At 40.8% G+C, this 16,769-nt stretch overlaps 1 protein-coding gene across 1 annotated transcript in view; it reads right to left on the bottom strand.

Annotated features, from left to right (window-relative positions):
• The window catches only part of igf1rb (insulin-like growth factor 1b receptor), a 92,743-nt gene that overhangs the window by 10,280 nt on the left and 65,694 nt on the right, over positions 1-16,769 (bottom strand). The window contains exons 10-20 of the mRNA XM_017478356.3: positions 15,526-15,730; positions 12,009-12,283; positions 10,926-11,059; positions 10,384-10,549; positions 10,093-10,180; positions 9,587-9,657; positions 8,501-8,730; positions 8,241-8,348; positions 7,227-7,386; positions 6,799-6,928; positions 2,741-2,875 (exon numbers count right to left, since the gene is read on the bottom strand). Of these exons, the coding sequence (XP_017333845.1) occupies positions 2,741-2,875; positions 6,799-6,928; positions 7,227-7,386; positions 8,241-8,348; positions 8,501-8,730; positions 9,587-9,657; positions 10,093-10,180; positions 10,384-10,549; positions 10,926-11,059; positions 12,009-12,283; positions 15,526-15,730 (1,702 nt within the window). The remainder of the gene's footprint in view (positions 1-2,740; positions 2,876-6,798; positions 6,929-7,226; positions 7,387-8,240; positions 8,349-8,500; positions 8,731-9,586; positions 9,658-10,092; positions 10,181-10,383; positions 10,550-10,925; positions 11,060-12,008; positions 12,284-15,525; positions 15,731-16,769) is intronic.

Below are 16,769 nucleotides of genomic sequence, written 5' to 3'. Positions count from 1 at the left end.
GAGAAGAAGAAAAAAAAGAAGAAAAAAACCCAAAACAAAACAACCCCTCCCGGCTCATCATGGCTACTCAATAACTGTCGCTGGTTATATAAATATTATAAAATCCAAGAACAGGCACAAAAATTTAAATGGGAAGTGTCTGTAACTCCATAAAGTATACAATAAAGGGATGCCATTTATAAAATAATAATAAATAAATAAAATAATTACAAATAAATAAATAAATAAAAATTCATCTAAGTTAGGAGCGTATACAATACCTGTCTTTGCATTAGAGGTGCAGTGCTTCATATTACATTCACCTTTAACCAACGCCACTCGGAATAAATAAGACACATTGGTTTTGAATGCGACCCAGGATTCTGTTTGTCATCGCCTTTTTTTTTTGGTAAACAAGCCACTTTAAAACATGTCATCAGTTCACTAATCAGACCAGAAAGAGTAGAGACTTAAAAAATAAAATAAATAAATAATAATAATCTATGAAAGTCCTACCTTCCTGACTTAACTTCTAGCCTTGTAGTCAGGCTGTTACCCGACGAGCTGCCTTTAGCTAAAAAATTGACAGAGATGCATGTGATTGGATAAACTGAAACAGAGGATCTGCTACAGTAAACCAAGCTGGCTCATGTAGCAGCTGAACTACAGCCAGTTTTTATACATTTAGCCACTCTACTACAGTATTCTTTCCAAGTATATGTTTGGTACAATGAAATACTTTGCTGGGTCCGCATCCAAACCATGGTCCAACAGTTTATGACCCCTGCATTATGATTGGCTGTTTGGTTAATTCAGTTTATTTTAAAAATGAAAAAATCTCAGTGACAAAAAGTTATTAAATTCTACCAAAACACACCACACTATTTATGGGCAGTAACTTACAAAAATGGGACAAAACATAAGCAGCAATAGAGATCAACTGCTCAGTAAGATGCAGAGTAAATATTCAAATGTATAATAAACAGTTATATCATTGTAAAAGTGTCAAATAAAAAAAAAGTGTTTCAGTAATTTACAATATTGAGTATTTAGTTTGGCGAGACAAACAGCTGATGCGGAAATAACACATCGATCATACGTATCTTATGCAAATGTACACTATGAGTGAGTTTAAGAAAATAAAAAAAGAAAAGGGGCAGGCTGCCCATGAAGGACTGTAAACTACACCCCATTTTCGTCATACTGGCATACAGCTACTGCTCTCGCTTTACTAACACATGTAGGTGCGCATACACACACGGCTAACTTCATGACGTCAGTCTGCACTATTTAAAACTCCGCGTGTCTTGTGATATGGCTATAGCACATGCGAACACACAGAGGCTGGGTGACTGCATGCCAGCCGCTCTTGGCTCCTGAAGGGAAGAGCTGAGCAGAGGTAGGCAGAAGCAGAGATGTAGTAAATCTAGATGACGTCTTAGTTTCTAAATACATTCATCCGTCAGTGCTCCATCAGCAGGGGCGGGAATTACTCATAAGCAATTCATGTCGATGGCGAGATACAGCACTGCACTACTAATCTTACCTAATATCACAATCTACAATTAAAAACACTACCGATGTCGAGTAACCATCCTCACCCATCCTGACTTAACTGTATAAAGTCCCTTCGAAAATATAAACAAACACACTCTCCAGCTTTCTCTTAAATCCGAATGCTGTAGTGTGCTGGCATTTTCGCTCGGTCTTTGTAGACACTCCGATTTCAATTCCAATCCACCAACATGGACCACCAAGAGGATGGCACTTTCACGTGCATATCTTAGCCTGAAGCAGTGTCTAGGTTTCGCATATTTTTGGCTAGAAGCTGAAAGGCTCAAAGTGCGCTTGGAAACGACAACATGACAAAAACCAGTCTGGAACTTTTTCTAAAATAATCTTATAGGCAACTGCTGTATGCTGAAAATTGTCTAAATTTCTGGTAAACTGTTGGTTGATACGCACCTGCTAGTCTAATTAAACACTGACAAGTAGCACAGCGGAGAGCAGACTTGGGTCTGACATTAAGGTCTATCAATCTTTCTATCTGATGAGCTATGTCTGTTAACAACCCAGGGCTCAGGAACTTTCCATCAGTGGAACCAGGATGGATTTTACTTCCTTAAGCACGATTCCAGATACCGTTTTTGTTCCTTTTGTTGATACTTTTTCCTGTGGAGCATAAACTAACCTGGCTATATTCACATTACAAAGTTCATGGCACAATTATGTTCACATTCATAAGCGCAAGTGCCCCATATCGGTCTTTAACGTGAAAGCTGGTGCTCCCCGAAACATCCCGTATGTGCACATCGATTTCTCAGGTAATTGCTTCAAACACTGCTGTTTTGGTAAATTCCTTTCAGCTTGAATTGATTCCCCAAATATGAAGTAAATGACAGATTTCCTGCCATGCTTCTACTGAACAGTTGACACTGGATGATGACCGTGATATGTGCATGCACATTCGGGATACAGCCTCATAGTACAAAATTGCGCTGTGTGTGCATATGTCCACTGTTTGCGTGTCACGGGTGTAAGAAGCTGCGAATAAGTTAACCACATTCACACGATGAAGCAAAAGAAAGATGCTGTGACCGGTCATCACACTCTATGCTGATGAAGCAAATGATATAAATATGTGCAGCTGCTGAAATGCAAAGTAGGAAATGTGTAGTTCAAACAGTTCCAAAATGATCATTCATAAAACAAAAATTTATTTAAAAAATTAACCAGGAAAAAAAAGGGAAAGACGACTCACATCATATCGGGGCAGTTGTCAGGTTTGTCTAGCAGACCTCCCTCCATGACGAAGCGCAGAACCTGCTCGTTGGACATACCCTGATAGGGCTGCTCTGCCAAGGTGGCTATCTCCCATAACACCACACCAAAAGACCTAGAGAGAGAGAGAGAGAGAGAGAGAGAGAAAATGAGAGACAGAAAACGAGAACGAGAGACAGAGAATGAGAGAGAGAAAACGAGTGTGAGAACGAGAGAGAGACAGAATGAGAGAGAGAGAAAACGAGAACGAGATAGAACGAGAGAGAGACAGAAAACGAGGGTGAGAGAAAACGACAGCGAGAACGAGAGAGAGACAGAATGAGAGAGAGAGAGAGAGAGAAGCAAGCAGAGAGAGAGAGAGAGAGAGAGAGAGAGAGAAGCAAGCAGAGAGAGAGAGAGAGAGAGAGAGAGAGAGAAGCAGAGAGAGAGAGAGAGAGAGAGAGAGAGAGAGAAGCAAGCAGAGAGAGAGAGAGAGAGAGAAGCAAGCAGAGAGAAGCAAGCAGAGAGAGAGAGAGAGAGAGAAGCAAGCAGAGAGAGAGAGAGAGAGAGAGAGAGAGAGAGAGAGAGAGAGAGAGAGAGAGAAGCAAGCAGAGAGAGAGAGAGAGAGAGAGAGAGAGAGAAGCAAGCAGAGAGAGAGAGAGAGAGAGAGAGAGAGAGAGAGAGAGAGGGGTTGGGGTTAACACACACACACACAGCTACATTATGGCTGCTCAACTTTGGAGCAACTATGACAGAGCAATAACAATAACGCGCTGTTTTAGTGTACAATCCACAGTAATGTGAACCACATAATGATGCACAATGATTATACTGCTTTTACAACACCACTTCAACATCCCCATGCATGGGATGCAGAGTCTGGTTTACTTTTTGTCCTATTAGTGTTGCCCCGATCTTAATCTGAGAAACTCTGTCTGTAAGTACATACGTATGAACAAATCTTTACATAATGTCTGATGCCAGTTACTCACTTCATCAGCAGCTGGTCTGATCACTGACACTACCATGGCTACTTTTCTGGTTGGAAATGAAATATAATGAAATGACAACAACTGAACATAAACGATAAATAAATAGGATTCTCTCCTGACCACTAGACATGCGAGATCTTCCACTTAAACACTAGTAGGAAAAAAGCAGGTCTAAGCAGTTATATGAGAACAAACAGCATGTGGAGGAATACAGTTCAGATCAGCTGCGAATATTACGCTGAAAACCCAGACGGATTTCTCATGCAGGTTTCCACAGAAACACTGTCAGAGGAGACTCACACAAGGTTAATGCTTCTACCTCATGTACACTGTGATGAGGCTGGCTTGCCAACTCTGCTTGAAACATTTAGGGGGAAGTCCCCTTCATTTCCTACCACATATTTTAGAATGAAAATAAAGAAAGAAAGAAAGAAATGTGTTTTTGTGCAATGTGTGTGTGCTTCTATTAATCTGTATGCCTTTTGCCCAATGTAGTTCAGTTTAAAGGTGTAACCCTTTAAAACAAAATGTTGTAGAGCTGCATAATTAATCCCATTTTAATCAGCGCAATTTTTGGGTTCCTTTGGGAACCCCAATTCTGAAAAAGTTGGGACAGTATGGAAAATGCTTGTAAATGTACTTTGACTTGTATTTAAACAAACAAACAAACAAAAAAAATGTATAAAGAAAAGTTATTGGATGTTTTACCTAATCAACCGCATAGTTTTTTGAAAATAAATGTTTATTTTGAAAGTGATGTATGTAACACATTCCAAAAAAGTTGGGACGGCGCAATTTAGGACCGATAGCGATGTGACAAGTTGAAATAAGAAGGTGATGTGAAACAGGTGAGCCAGTTGTCTATTCTGGTCAAATCTCGGTGTGTAAAGGGCAAACTGGAAACCACTTCTGAATGCAGGTGATCTCCGTTCTCTCAGACGTTACTGTCTTAAAAAGTCACGAGTCTGTAATGGATATCCTGACAGGGGCTGGGGAATACTTTAGTAAACCTTTGTCAGTCAACACTATTCGCAGCTGTATCCACAGATGCAAGTTAAGGCTTTACTATGCAAAGCAGAAGCCACACATCAACACTGCCCAGAAGCACCGCCAACTTCTCTGGGCTCGGTCTCATCTGAGACGGACAGTAGCACAGTGGAATGGTGTTTTGTGGTCTGACGAGTCAACGTTTCAAATAGTTTTTGGACAAAACAGCCGTCGTGTTCTCTGGACCAAAGAGGAAAAGGGCCATCCAAGCTGTTATCAGCATCAGGTCCAGAAGCCAGCGTCTGTCATGGTATGGGGGTGTGTCAGTGCCATTGGCATGGGTAACTTGCACAGCTGTGAGGGCACCATTAATGCAGAAAGATATATACACAGTTTGGATCAACATATGCTGCCATCCAGAGCAGGACAACCCCAAACCACATTCTGCCCGGAATACAAACGCATGGTTGCATAAGCAGAGAGCGCGGGTGCGAGCATGGCCTGCCTGCAGTCCTGACCTGTCTCAGATTGAGAATGTGTGTGCATTATGAAGTGCAAAATAAGGTAATGAAGCCCCGTACAGTTGCGCAGCTGAAGAAATGCATAATAGATGAATGGGGGAAAATTCCGCTTGCTAAACTTAACCAACTGGTGTCTTCACTCAGCGTCCAAACACTTAATACGTGTTATTAAACAGAAAAGGTGATGTTACACAGGGGTAAACAGTCGACTGTCCCAACTTTTTTGGAGTGTGTTGCAGTCATCAGATTTGAAATGAGTGTATATATTCAAAAATAAACTAAATTTACAAAGTAAAACACCAAATAACATGTTTTCAATATAGTACAAGGTGAAGTGAATTTTCAAATGACTCTTTTTGCATTTTCCATACTGTCCCAACTTTTTCGGAATTGGGGTTGTACAACAGCGTTGTTGAACTGTCTGAGCTGATTAGTCAGGTGGTGTTGATTTTATATAACAGCACCTCTACTCACTGGTTTATATAGACAGGTACTTGTTCTAATCATCATTTCTATAGTAACCACTTACAAAGGGACCTATACTACAGTTCGTAAACATAATCTAAGACTCAAATGGATTAAAAACACGCTTCTTATTTAGCAAAGGATAATAGTAGGTGTGGTGGAGCCTTGTGTAAGGAGACTTTATTCAGCATTTACAGAAGGAGTCTCCAGTTTCGGTGCTTTTTAAGAGTTAGAGGAGAAGCTGCTCCTTCAGGTTTTCCGCTATGGGAAAGTCTTCGGGACTGAAGGTTTGCAGTTTGCAGTTTCTTGGCAACATATTAAGCTGCATTTTATGTCTTACGACTTATTAAAAAGTGAGCAAACGACTGTTCACTGATGCTCCACAACATTAAATGCAACTATAAAAAAAGTATAATGTTGTTCTTTACTTAATATAAATGACCACTGCTGGCAAACTGATGTGGTATAAGAGGAATAAAACAATTTTGGTGAAAAGTTACTAGTGGAAAAATAATGCACTGTGGGATGGTAACAGCCCGGATAGCTGTAATACTGATGAGCTAATATTGACTAAAATCCCCAAGTCATCATGGTTTTTATTGACAATGTTAATAAATCATGAGCTCCCAATTAATATATATTTTTAACTGCTTATCCGGCTGCATATTAGAGATGGTTATATCCTTAATTTCGTTTAAAAGGAGTCTGTGTTTGGCATTTTAAAGACTATACTGGCTACTGAACAGTTTTTATTAAAATATTTGTTTGTTTGAAGGAATATAAGCTTATATAGTAAACACTGTTTCGTTGATTTTAGTACAGTATAATGAAGTACATACATTTCCAAAATGGCAATAAAGCATGTGATTCTTCTACATATTCTCAGTTGTTAGGCATACTTAGTAGGCATAAATTTTGGAGAATTCATTTCTATAAAAACATGTACTCAATCAAAACAAAACTCAGACAGTATTAGTGACTGTGTGTGTCTGTGTGTGTGTCTGTGTGTGTGTGTGTGCGCGCGCCTGCCACAACGGCAAAACTCATACACTAGAACCATTGCTGAAAAGTAAATGTATGGAATGGAAGCTTACCACACGTCAGACATGGTGGTGAAGACGCCGTCTTTGAGGGATTCGGGAGACATCCAGCGCACAGGCAGCAAGCCCTTCCCACCCTTTCTGTAGTAATCCGTCTCGTAAATGTCTCGCGTCATGCCAAAATCTACAAAGCCAGGACAAATGAGGTGAGATTCCACAATTTCTATATAGCAAAGCCTGTTGGGTAGCCAAACAAAACATGGAGCTTATAAGCTTACGTTTGCACAAAGCTTACTGATTGATAGCAAAAAAGAATCTGAGCACGGCTCGGCCAGACAACCAGATTCATTTGAACTGACTGAATATAAATAAAAACACATCTGAAGCAGATGTCGCTGCCTAGTTAGAGTGTATACATATTCATTAAAACCTCTGTTTTTCCATTCCACTAGATCACGGTGAAAAAAAGATTCTGAAACTACCTCCAATTTTGACAGTGAAGTCTTCAGCCACCATGCAATTTCTGGCTGCCAAGTCTCGGTGGACAAACTTGTTAGCATTAAGGTATGCCATGCCGTCTGCAATTTCTCCTGCCATCTGAATCATTTTCTTCAGCGGGGGCAAAGGCAGGCTCGATGTGCTCTGAGGATGAGAATTTTTTTTTTTAAACCCTTTTTAAAATAGTTTTTTGTATAATTGTGTTAATATTAGACTGTTTATTTAATTTCACTAATTTAATTAATTTGAACTGAAAAACCACAAATCAATAAAATGATCATTGAAATTAATACACCAAAACAAACAATATTAAATATATGATTCTTCATGCACTTCTGTAACAATCAAATTGAACAGATTTATTTTATCCAATTATCCAAATAATGTAACTTTATCAATAAAGATATGGAAATCTGCAGTCAAGTAATGAACTCAGCAGCTTTAGGCTAGCATCCTGCAAATACAAAAAAATTTAAACATACTATACAATCGATTTAATGAAAACAACAGGCAAAACACAGAATGGCAGAAGGCCTCTATTCTGTTGTTGTTTTGTTGTACTCTGCACATTGAATGGGATGTCGTGTTTTAAGATGAGATAATACTTTATTAATACCCAGATGGAAATATCTTATCTTAAAACACGACATCCCATTCAATGTGCAGAGTACAGCAAAACAACAACAGGTGTTTCAGGTGGTGAATGAGCATGGCGGCATATATTTTCGGCCTTTTTTTTCTTTCAGCCAAACATCGAAATGCTATTTTCAGTGGCTGAAATTTCAGTGCATCCCTAATTATTTGTTGTTGTTTTTTTTTAATTGATTGACAGCCCTAATGCATAACCTGTTAGATAGCTAGCTAAATTTAACTCCGACAGAAAGGAGGAAAAAGGGTTGCTCCATTGTGATCTCACAGCAGATCGTGGACTCAATATAGGGGTTTAACAGAAACAGGAATTTGAAAACACTGGGATCCAAAATTTGCAGAAAGTTCACCTTGATGGCTCGTAGTGTGCGTAGATAACTCTTCAGATCGCCCTGTGTCATCAGCTCCATAATGACTAGAGTGGGCTGTCCCTGAGAGACCACGCCAAGGAGACGCACCTGCACAGATCACCACATTAATTTATAAAAAACAAACAAACAAACAAACAAAAAAAGATAGCTTAAAACAAAGACAGGTCAACATAATTCAACAAACAGATCAGTGAGTCAACAAAAATAATCATAAACAAACACGTTATCATCCCGCGTACCACATGGTGACAGTTGAACTCCTTCATGACGGAGGCTTCGTTGAGGAACTCGATGCGCTCGTGCATGCTGGCGGACTCGTTAACTGTTTTGATGGCCACCCGGGTTTCAGGCTCATCCTTGACGACACCCTTGGCGATGCCCTCATACACCATGCCAAAGGAGCCCTGGCCTAACTCTCTGCTCATGGTGATCTTTTCCCGTGCTACCTCCCATTCATCAGGGACGTACACTGGCAAAGGAAAGCAGAAATCAATCTAACCCAGATTGAGCATTTACTCGTGCATTAAAGCAGTATTTCAGCTCGAACGGATTCGAATAAACAAGACGGTTTGCATCTCTCTTGTATGAGGCTAATGCTGCTAACAAATAAGGGAAGACTACTGTATAGCTTCCAGATAAGCACTATACAAACCACATGACTAAATCATCACACTCGCCTCAGATCAGGACGAATTGCTCGGCACGTCTTTATGAGACATGGTAATAGACAGTTTTATCGATTTGTTAGTTGCATTAGCCCCAAAGCTCCAGTGCACAACTGAAGTACAAGCCTTCAGACAACACATGAATTGGCTGGGCTAAGTAGAAAATTGTGCGAATTTAGTCTGTAGCCAAAAGTATTCCTTTAAGACCTACGGCACACGTCAAATATTGGTAATATCTGAAAATAAAGCAATGAAGTATAATCCTCTCCTGAGTAAAGCATTGCATAACAGATCCCACACTAGGACACATTCTCACAACAGGAAAAAACAAGTCTGAGAAAAGGGTTATTATGGACTGATAATGCGTGCGCGTTCTCACACACACACACAGCTCTTGGTTACTGTACTCTCCTAATGATACACAGTATGGCTAAAAGTTTGTGGACACATGACCATCCAGATTTACTCCACTCTTCTGGGAAGGCTTTCCAGTAGATTTTGGAACGAGGCTGTGACGATGTGCCCATTTAGCCAGAAGAGCATTAGCGTGTGCAGGCGTCTAAGGTGTCCGCATACTTGTGGCCATATAGTGTATAATTTCGGTTTAGAATTCCATTTCTGTTTTCTCCATCAGTCCGTACTGCTTTAGATCGCACTCACCTTCAGTCGCACTGAGGTACTCTGGGTTGACTGAGGCGTATAAGACTCCATTTCCCAGCCTGTCACTGTTCCTATGGATTTCAAAAGAACATTTCTCATTCGACAAAAGCCACATTAAATACATTTAACAGTATTTTCTAAACAATTGCTCTGGTTTTCCCCTCCGATGAGCTAGCCTAATAAAACTGCACCTCAGACTACCCCCGTATAAAAAGAAAAAGCAGACGGCAGTGTTTCAGACAAACCCCTGAAGCTTGCACTAAAAGTGTAAAAAAAACAAAAAAAAACAAAAAAACAAAACAAAAAAAAAAACCCATCACCCCAAACAAACAAACGTAAACAAACAACCCCCCCCCCCCCCCCCCCCAGCTCTTCATTAGTTCCGCTCCATTAAACATCATCAGAGGAAAGAAAAGTACAACCAGACTTCTTTAAGCTTCGATTCAAAATAGTGTTACTGCTAACTGCAAAACGTAAAGTCTTATAGCAACCCATAAATTACGTACCTCTTCTTATTGAGCACAAACATGGTCACTGCAACGAACACGATCAGCACAATGGGGATGAACATTAAGTAGAGCAGGTTCTCATAGCCTGCATTTATAGAAGCAAAAGGAAGACAATGTTATTCTATTTGGGGTCTTGGAACATTTCTATTGAGTGCTAGAGGAGGTCATACACGACACTACAATTACACGAAACCCTGCAGTTATGTGTAATCCAACTGGAGAAAACAGTCCTGTTTACAAAGCATGGAAGGTGGTCCTGTTGTGAAAATGACCATTTTGATTACTTACGTTCAGCCTGTGGGACGTAGAAGACGACAGGGTTTGTCCACGAGCCATTTCTAGCCAGTGAGGTGGCCCTCACGCGGACCGAGTAGTTACCAGGACCGAGGTTAGTGAGCCGAACACCGTGATGCTCCTTATAGTGTTGACGGGACACACACTCGTGCTTCTCCAGCTGACACACAACACAGTCATGCAAAACAATCATTGGTTATAATTAATATCATTTGAATATTATATTTGTGTTTTATGTCAAAATGACTGACTTCACATTAAATGACCAACTGAAATTAGCAACATTACTCACGCATGTCTTTATTGAGAGAGCAAAATTGAAAATTAGTGAGATGTGCCATATCTGTGTGTGTGTGTGTATTTGTGACTGCTCTATTACATTGGGGACACCCTTTCGTAAACAAATCCTCCTACTCTTCTGGAAAAACAACGTCCCGAGCTTACAAAACCTTGTTTTGGGCATTTCCCAGAAATAATAACTAAACACGAACCAGTGCTTACAGATAATAGCATGTGATAATGGAGGAACTGAGTACCTCGCCTCCCAGATGGAACTGGATCTCGTAGAGCAGGATGAGGCCGTTGGGTTGTGCTGGTTCAGGCCATTTCATTATCACAGAGTCATCCACATTATGCCACGTCACTTTGTCTGGGATGTCATCAGCTTTGTCTAGGACAGGCAGAACAGAACACACTCATCAACGTAATACACAGTGTAGTGAATGAAAGGGACTATTCCTCAGTTTTGATACTGAATGAAACAATGCCAATTGTGGGAATACAAATTTAAGAGTCACTGTTTTCCTATATGTGCATAGCATCTGCTGAAGGATTATAACGAGCAAAGGACGTTTCTGACAGTTCCTGTTCTCTTTACTGTCAGTCAAACGAGAACGTTAACTGAGGCAATAACCTTTTTGTCTGTGATGGTTCTCGGTGCCCCCGCCCCATTCTTTGGGCGTTTGTGGCTCAGGTGGTAGAGCAGGTTGTCCATTAATCGTAGGGTTGGCGGTTCGATTCCCGGCCCACGTGACTCCACATGCCGAAGTGTTCTTGAGGAAGACACGGAACCCCCAAGTTGCTCCCGATGGCAAGTTAGCGCCTTGCATGGCAGCTCTGCTACCACTGGTGTGTGAATGTGTTGAATGGGTGAATGAGACACCGTGTAAAGCGCTTTGGATAAAAGCGCTATATAAGTGCAGACCATTTTTAAAAAATTGTTCATGATCATCAATACCTGAGGTATGGACTTTTCTTTATCTCTATAATAATGAAGTGTCTGCTGATTGGATCAGGGCTGATGAAACTTCGGAGTCTGGGGCGGGTTCCTAGAACCGCATACTTCCTTTGTGTACTTTGTTTAAGGTCGTCACCTGAGAGCTTTTGTGCCCCCTAAAAACTTCAACCTACAGATGGCTTGTTTAGACTTGCTGACTGCGGCTCAATGCATCACTCTGTCAATAAAGAATCCTGCTGAAGATATATCTCCTGGTCTTCGCTTCTGCATTTGCAACACAACGTAACTTTTGAGCAGGATGAGCATGTGTAATTCACTTCTCCTGGTAAACCACACACAGATAAAAACATTAATTACGAGGTGGTGTTTACGTTTCTCTCACCTGCTGGTTCGGTGCGGGGGAAGGCGAAGGCAGGTGCGCTGCACTGCTGGATCTCCTCGTTGCAAGCGTGCAGGTCGATGCGGTACACAGTGAATGGCTTTAGGCCTTGAATTTCGACGCTTGTTTCTTCTACCTTTCTCTCATGAAACTCTCGTGTACGTGGCTCTGGGGCTGAGGAGTTTACCTCACCTAGGCTCCCGCTGTCACCGAGCAGTGCGTGTAGGAAAGTGGAGTTAGCCTCTCCGAATATGTCCCTGCGGTGACGAAGGCTCGGTCTGAAAGGAAAAATGATGAAAAGGCAGAGGTAGGGGTGGGAAGTCAAAATTGTATACCGCTATCACCTCCTCCCCCCAAATAGTATACGGTACCATGTACATCATGGCACTCTGCTGGTGCTCATCCATTTTGTGTCTGGCTGCAACTCCAAAGAAATGTAGGCAGGATTTTGCAACCCTTCTTTCTGCCCCCCCCCTACGGCAACCTGAAAACTCTTTGACTGCGTAATCCACTTCAGATGTAAACACATTACAGTGCTACATCTGCTGCCGCCCCGAGCATGTTTGTAACTTTGACGGCTTTCCAATGCACAGAAAAACATGACATTGCTGAACAGAACTAAACTAAACAACTATCTGCTGCACACTGTTGCACTAGTTAGATTATATATTTTTGCTCCATATGCCACTTTTCCTCACAGCCTCTCTGACAATGTGAGAAACTGCATTTGCAATTTAGATGAACTTTGACAGAAACTATACTGATAGAATGCCCTATTCAAGCAGAGAGTGGTTTTTATCTTGAGTGATCAGAAGTGGCATATTAACACATTAAAACATGTTTGTGGGTGTATGCGTGTGTGATGGCCAAAAAAAAAGGGGTGTCAGCCGCCTGGCTGTTCTAATCCTCTCCAAGGGCGCGAGTCACTCGTTTTTTTGCCAAAGCAAGCACGGGCTCTGTCCTCAGATGATCTGGCAAGGATGCTACCTCCCCCTCCACACGTCCTCCATACACACACACACACACACACACACACGCACACACAAACACAAACCGCCACAGCTGGTTTCCATTCCTTTAAACTCTCTCACACTGGAGTGCTTTGTCACTGCAATGCATACGAACACCGAGTGTTTCTCACGCCTGCTGGACATTCACGTCCCAGGCTAGTGTACCACAACCATCTGTCTGATTCAACTCAACTGAGATCAACAAGATCTCCTTTTCTCCGGTTCCGCTTTTCACTCTGCCAGGCCCATACATACATGTTAATTCATTTTTACTCTCTCCGTCATTCATTTTCTCATCCCCAGTTCAACCTCAGGCAGTTTCTCCCCCTTTCATCTGCTTTTCCTCCGCTTCCTCCACTCAGCCTCTGCATCTTTCTCTCCCTCTCCAACTTCAGGTCCCCAGCTGGCCCCCTGCCTGTGGAGCGGCAGTCGTTGATCAGACCCGCTCTCCAGCTGGAGGGGATATTCCCTTTATTTCATCGCTATTCCAGATGGCATTACTGTGCATTTCCTGGCAGCCGGTACAGGCAGAGATGTGTTGTGGGGTTTGGGGGGACTGCAACTGAAAGGATATGATTTCCTCTGCTCTCAATCTCCCTCTTCTTCTCAGGAATTCTAAACTTGAGGCACTCAGTGCTAGCAGAATTGCAGACATATTTTGTAATCGCCCGACAATGACTAGCATGGAGAGAAAGAGATGAGACAGACGAGACTCTACACCGACAATGTAATGTAGAGATTCAGAAGTAGCCCTGTGTCCTCGATGCTTTTTGAGTGTTGCATCACTTACAGACATAAACATGTACTTCACCAGAACCAGCTAAGCTCTAGACCAGAGAATTAAAGGGAATGCACAATGATTCATAAATGAGTGTGAGAGAGCGTGTTCGTTTGTCCACCAGCCTATACACAGCTGGCAGGTAATGTGATGCAGATGTGGTCCCTCATTAAAGCCCAGAGCACTCCGTGTACTAGTCCTCATACATCAAAAAGCACATTCAAGTGGCTAATTCTCCATTTATTTAGCATAATCTACATCAGGGTGGGTAAATCAGTAGCACAAGATTAACAACCAAAAAACCCTATACCTTATGAAAACAAAAACTTACACACAAAAAATCCATATGACAGTAAGATATCACTCTTATGGGGTGCCGTTTCACGGCTGACCCTGCGCTCTGACCCCGACTTCCTAACAAGCTGGGATATGCAAAGAAAAGTATTTCCCTGTACTATAATGTACACAGTCCCCTTCCAAAGTATTGGAAAATAGCAAGGACAATGTTTTTGTTTTTACTATACACAGAAGACAACTGGGTTTGAGATCAAAAGATGAATATGAGACAATAGATCAGAATTCAGATTTCATTTCCTGATGTTTACATCTAGATTTGTTAAAAAACTTGTGCTACTGCTACTAGCATGTGGCCAACAGGCGTGACTTCTTGTCCTGTTAGATAGATTTATAACTCTGAAGGTCTACTCTTGGTTTGAGCCCTGGGTTTTTGCCTCTGAAGATTGCATTTGCTGTTAATAAAGGATAAACCAAGATAAAGACCAGAGAGCTGTCTATGGGAGAAATGCGAGCCATAAATCTTTACTGTCTGTAACATTGGGTTAAAACATCAACCAGTGATTAAATTAAGCCTGCTCAGGACCAGGTAGATGTTAGTGTGTTATGCTGATAGCTATTATTATTGGTGGATCAGGGAGCAGCACATACACTATCATGGCCAAAAGTTTGTTGAGACCTCAACATCACACCCATATGTGCTTATTTAACATTTCATTACAGATGTTGTCCCCATTTGTTGTTATAATAACCTCTACTCTTCTGGAAAGGCTTTCCACTAGATTTTAACTCAATCTAAATAAATATCTAAATAAATTATGCTCACACTCTTTATAACACACTTAACATTGCTTGACTTTGTAGCATACAGTGAGAAGAGAAATTATTTATAAAATCACACTATCTGGTGTCACCCAGATGAGCTCCCTTTGGAGTCTGGTTCCTCTCAAGGCTTCTTCTTCTTGTCGTCTCAGGGGGTTTTATCTTGCCACCGTCACCTTTGGCTCGCTCATTGGGGACACATTTAAAATTAAAATCTTCTATCCGGATTCTATCTTCTATCCCTTATTAAATACGGCACTGCTAGTAGAATTTTGCAACATCAACCTACACAAAACTTCTAAAGTAACATGATATATTTTTGCCATATAACCCATTCATACTATTAAGCTTACAGTAAGAAAGAGAAAGCCTGTACAGCAGGTTTACAACAGTCAGCTTACCCCAAGGTTCACTGGGTTCATGCTCAATGCTAGTTTAATGCCAAGGAAAGTCAGGCAAATGACGCATAAATAACAAGCATCCCAAGGTTGATCTGTCTTGTTGGGAACAAACAGGAAGGCTCTTGCGATAACTTTTGCCCTACTGTGACTGTGTCTAAGGACAAAACAACAGCCTGATAAGAAAAAACAAAATCATTTTTATTTCCAAAACCTACCTCGGCTGGAAGATGCTGTTATGGAGGAAGTCCTCAAAGGCTTTACGGTAGATGATGTCTTCCCTGTTCTTTTTGAGATCTAGTTCTGATTTAGGGCAGTGGCAGCAAAGGCTTTTGTTCTGCCCTGCTGAGTCTGAATTGGTGGGCTTCATGTTCCCGATGACGTCTGCCAGCCCTGTGGAGAATCTGATGGGAATCTTCAGCTCTGTGAGAAAACAGAAGAGGAAGATGTTCAGACATGAGAACCAATTACACAGAAAAAGACAATTCTTTATAGATACTAGGGCTGAACAGTGATGGCTGAAATGATAATCATGACCAATTCTCAATATTATCTTTGCTCAACATTAAAATAATTTATTGTAGTTATTAAGGCAATTTAGGAAGAAAGTCCTACTGTGCTTCATAAATATATATTCAATATATTTATAAACAATATTTTTTAAAATCACTGAATATCTAGCATAGAAAGAAAGGCTTTTCTTTCTACTTTTACATTACAAGTCCCAGATTTTGTACACTTTTCTGGCCACAACATTCAGGATCTTAAAGGCTGCACTCTGACTGGCTCTCTGCACGTGGCATGTGTATATACACAACGAGTGATACAATGAGCTTTTGGACCTAGATACCTCTATAGTCACTCTATATAGTCACTGGACTGTCAAAAGTTCATAGAATTGAGTTGTAAGAATTTATTTTAAAGTGCTTGTTTTGAACCAGCTATTTACAAGTATTCTCATACGTTTGCCAAAAGCAGCTGACTGATAAAACCTACCATAAATGCGAATGCTTTTTTGCGTGACTATTCCTTAAATCCCAGCGACTACCTCTTAGGTGCTAAATACTAACACCAATAAAAGTACAAATACATTCAGAAAGAAATATGCCACCCCATGATCTGATGATCATGATCACATTTAAAAATATGACTAGGGAGCTTGTGGTTTAATTTATGAGCGCGAATAAAAAAACTGGCATTTATCCAATTAGCAAACTTTAGCTAAGCTCAGTTGATTATGTTTAACTAATTGAGGAAGTCAAAACGTGATCATGATTAAAATACAGTGAAGTACAGAAACCTATTTCTTTATCAAGCCACTTAGATAAGTAGAGTCCGGTAAATAAAACTAATTCCTCAAAAGTACTGTATATGAAATATAACACACACACACACACACACACACACACACAATATTCATATTCATATACATACACATATATATATAAAAAACTGTTTTACA

The sequence above is a fragment of the Ictalurus punctatus genome, chromosome 10 (assembly GCF_001660625.3).
Source record: "Ictalurus punctatus breed USDA103 chromosome 10, Coco_2.0, whole genome shotgun sequence".
Classification (NCBI taxonomy): Eukaryota; Metazoa; Chordata; class Actinopteri; order Siluriformes; family Ictaluridae; genus Ictalurus; species Ictalurus punctatus.
The sequence above is the reverse complement of the archived record's forward strand: the minus strand, read 5'-3'. Positions and strand labels throughout refer to the sequence as shown.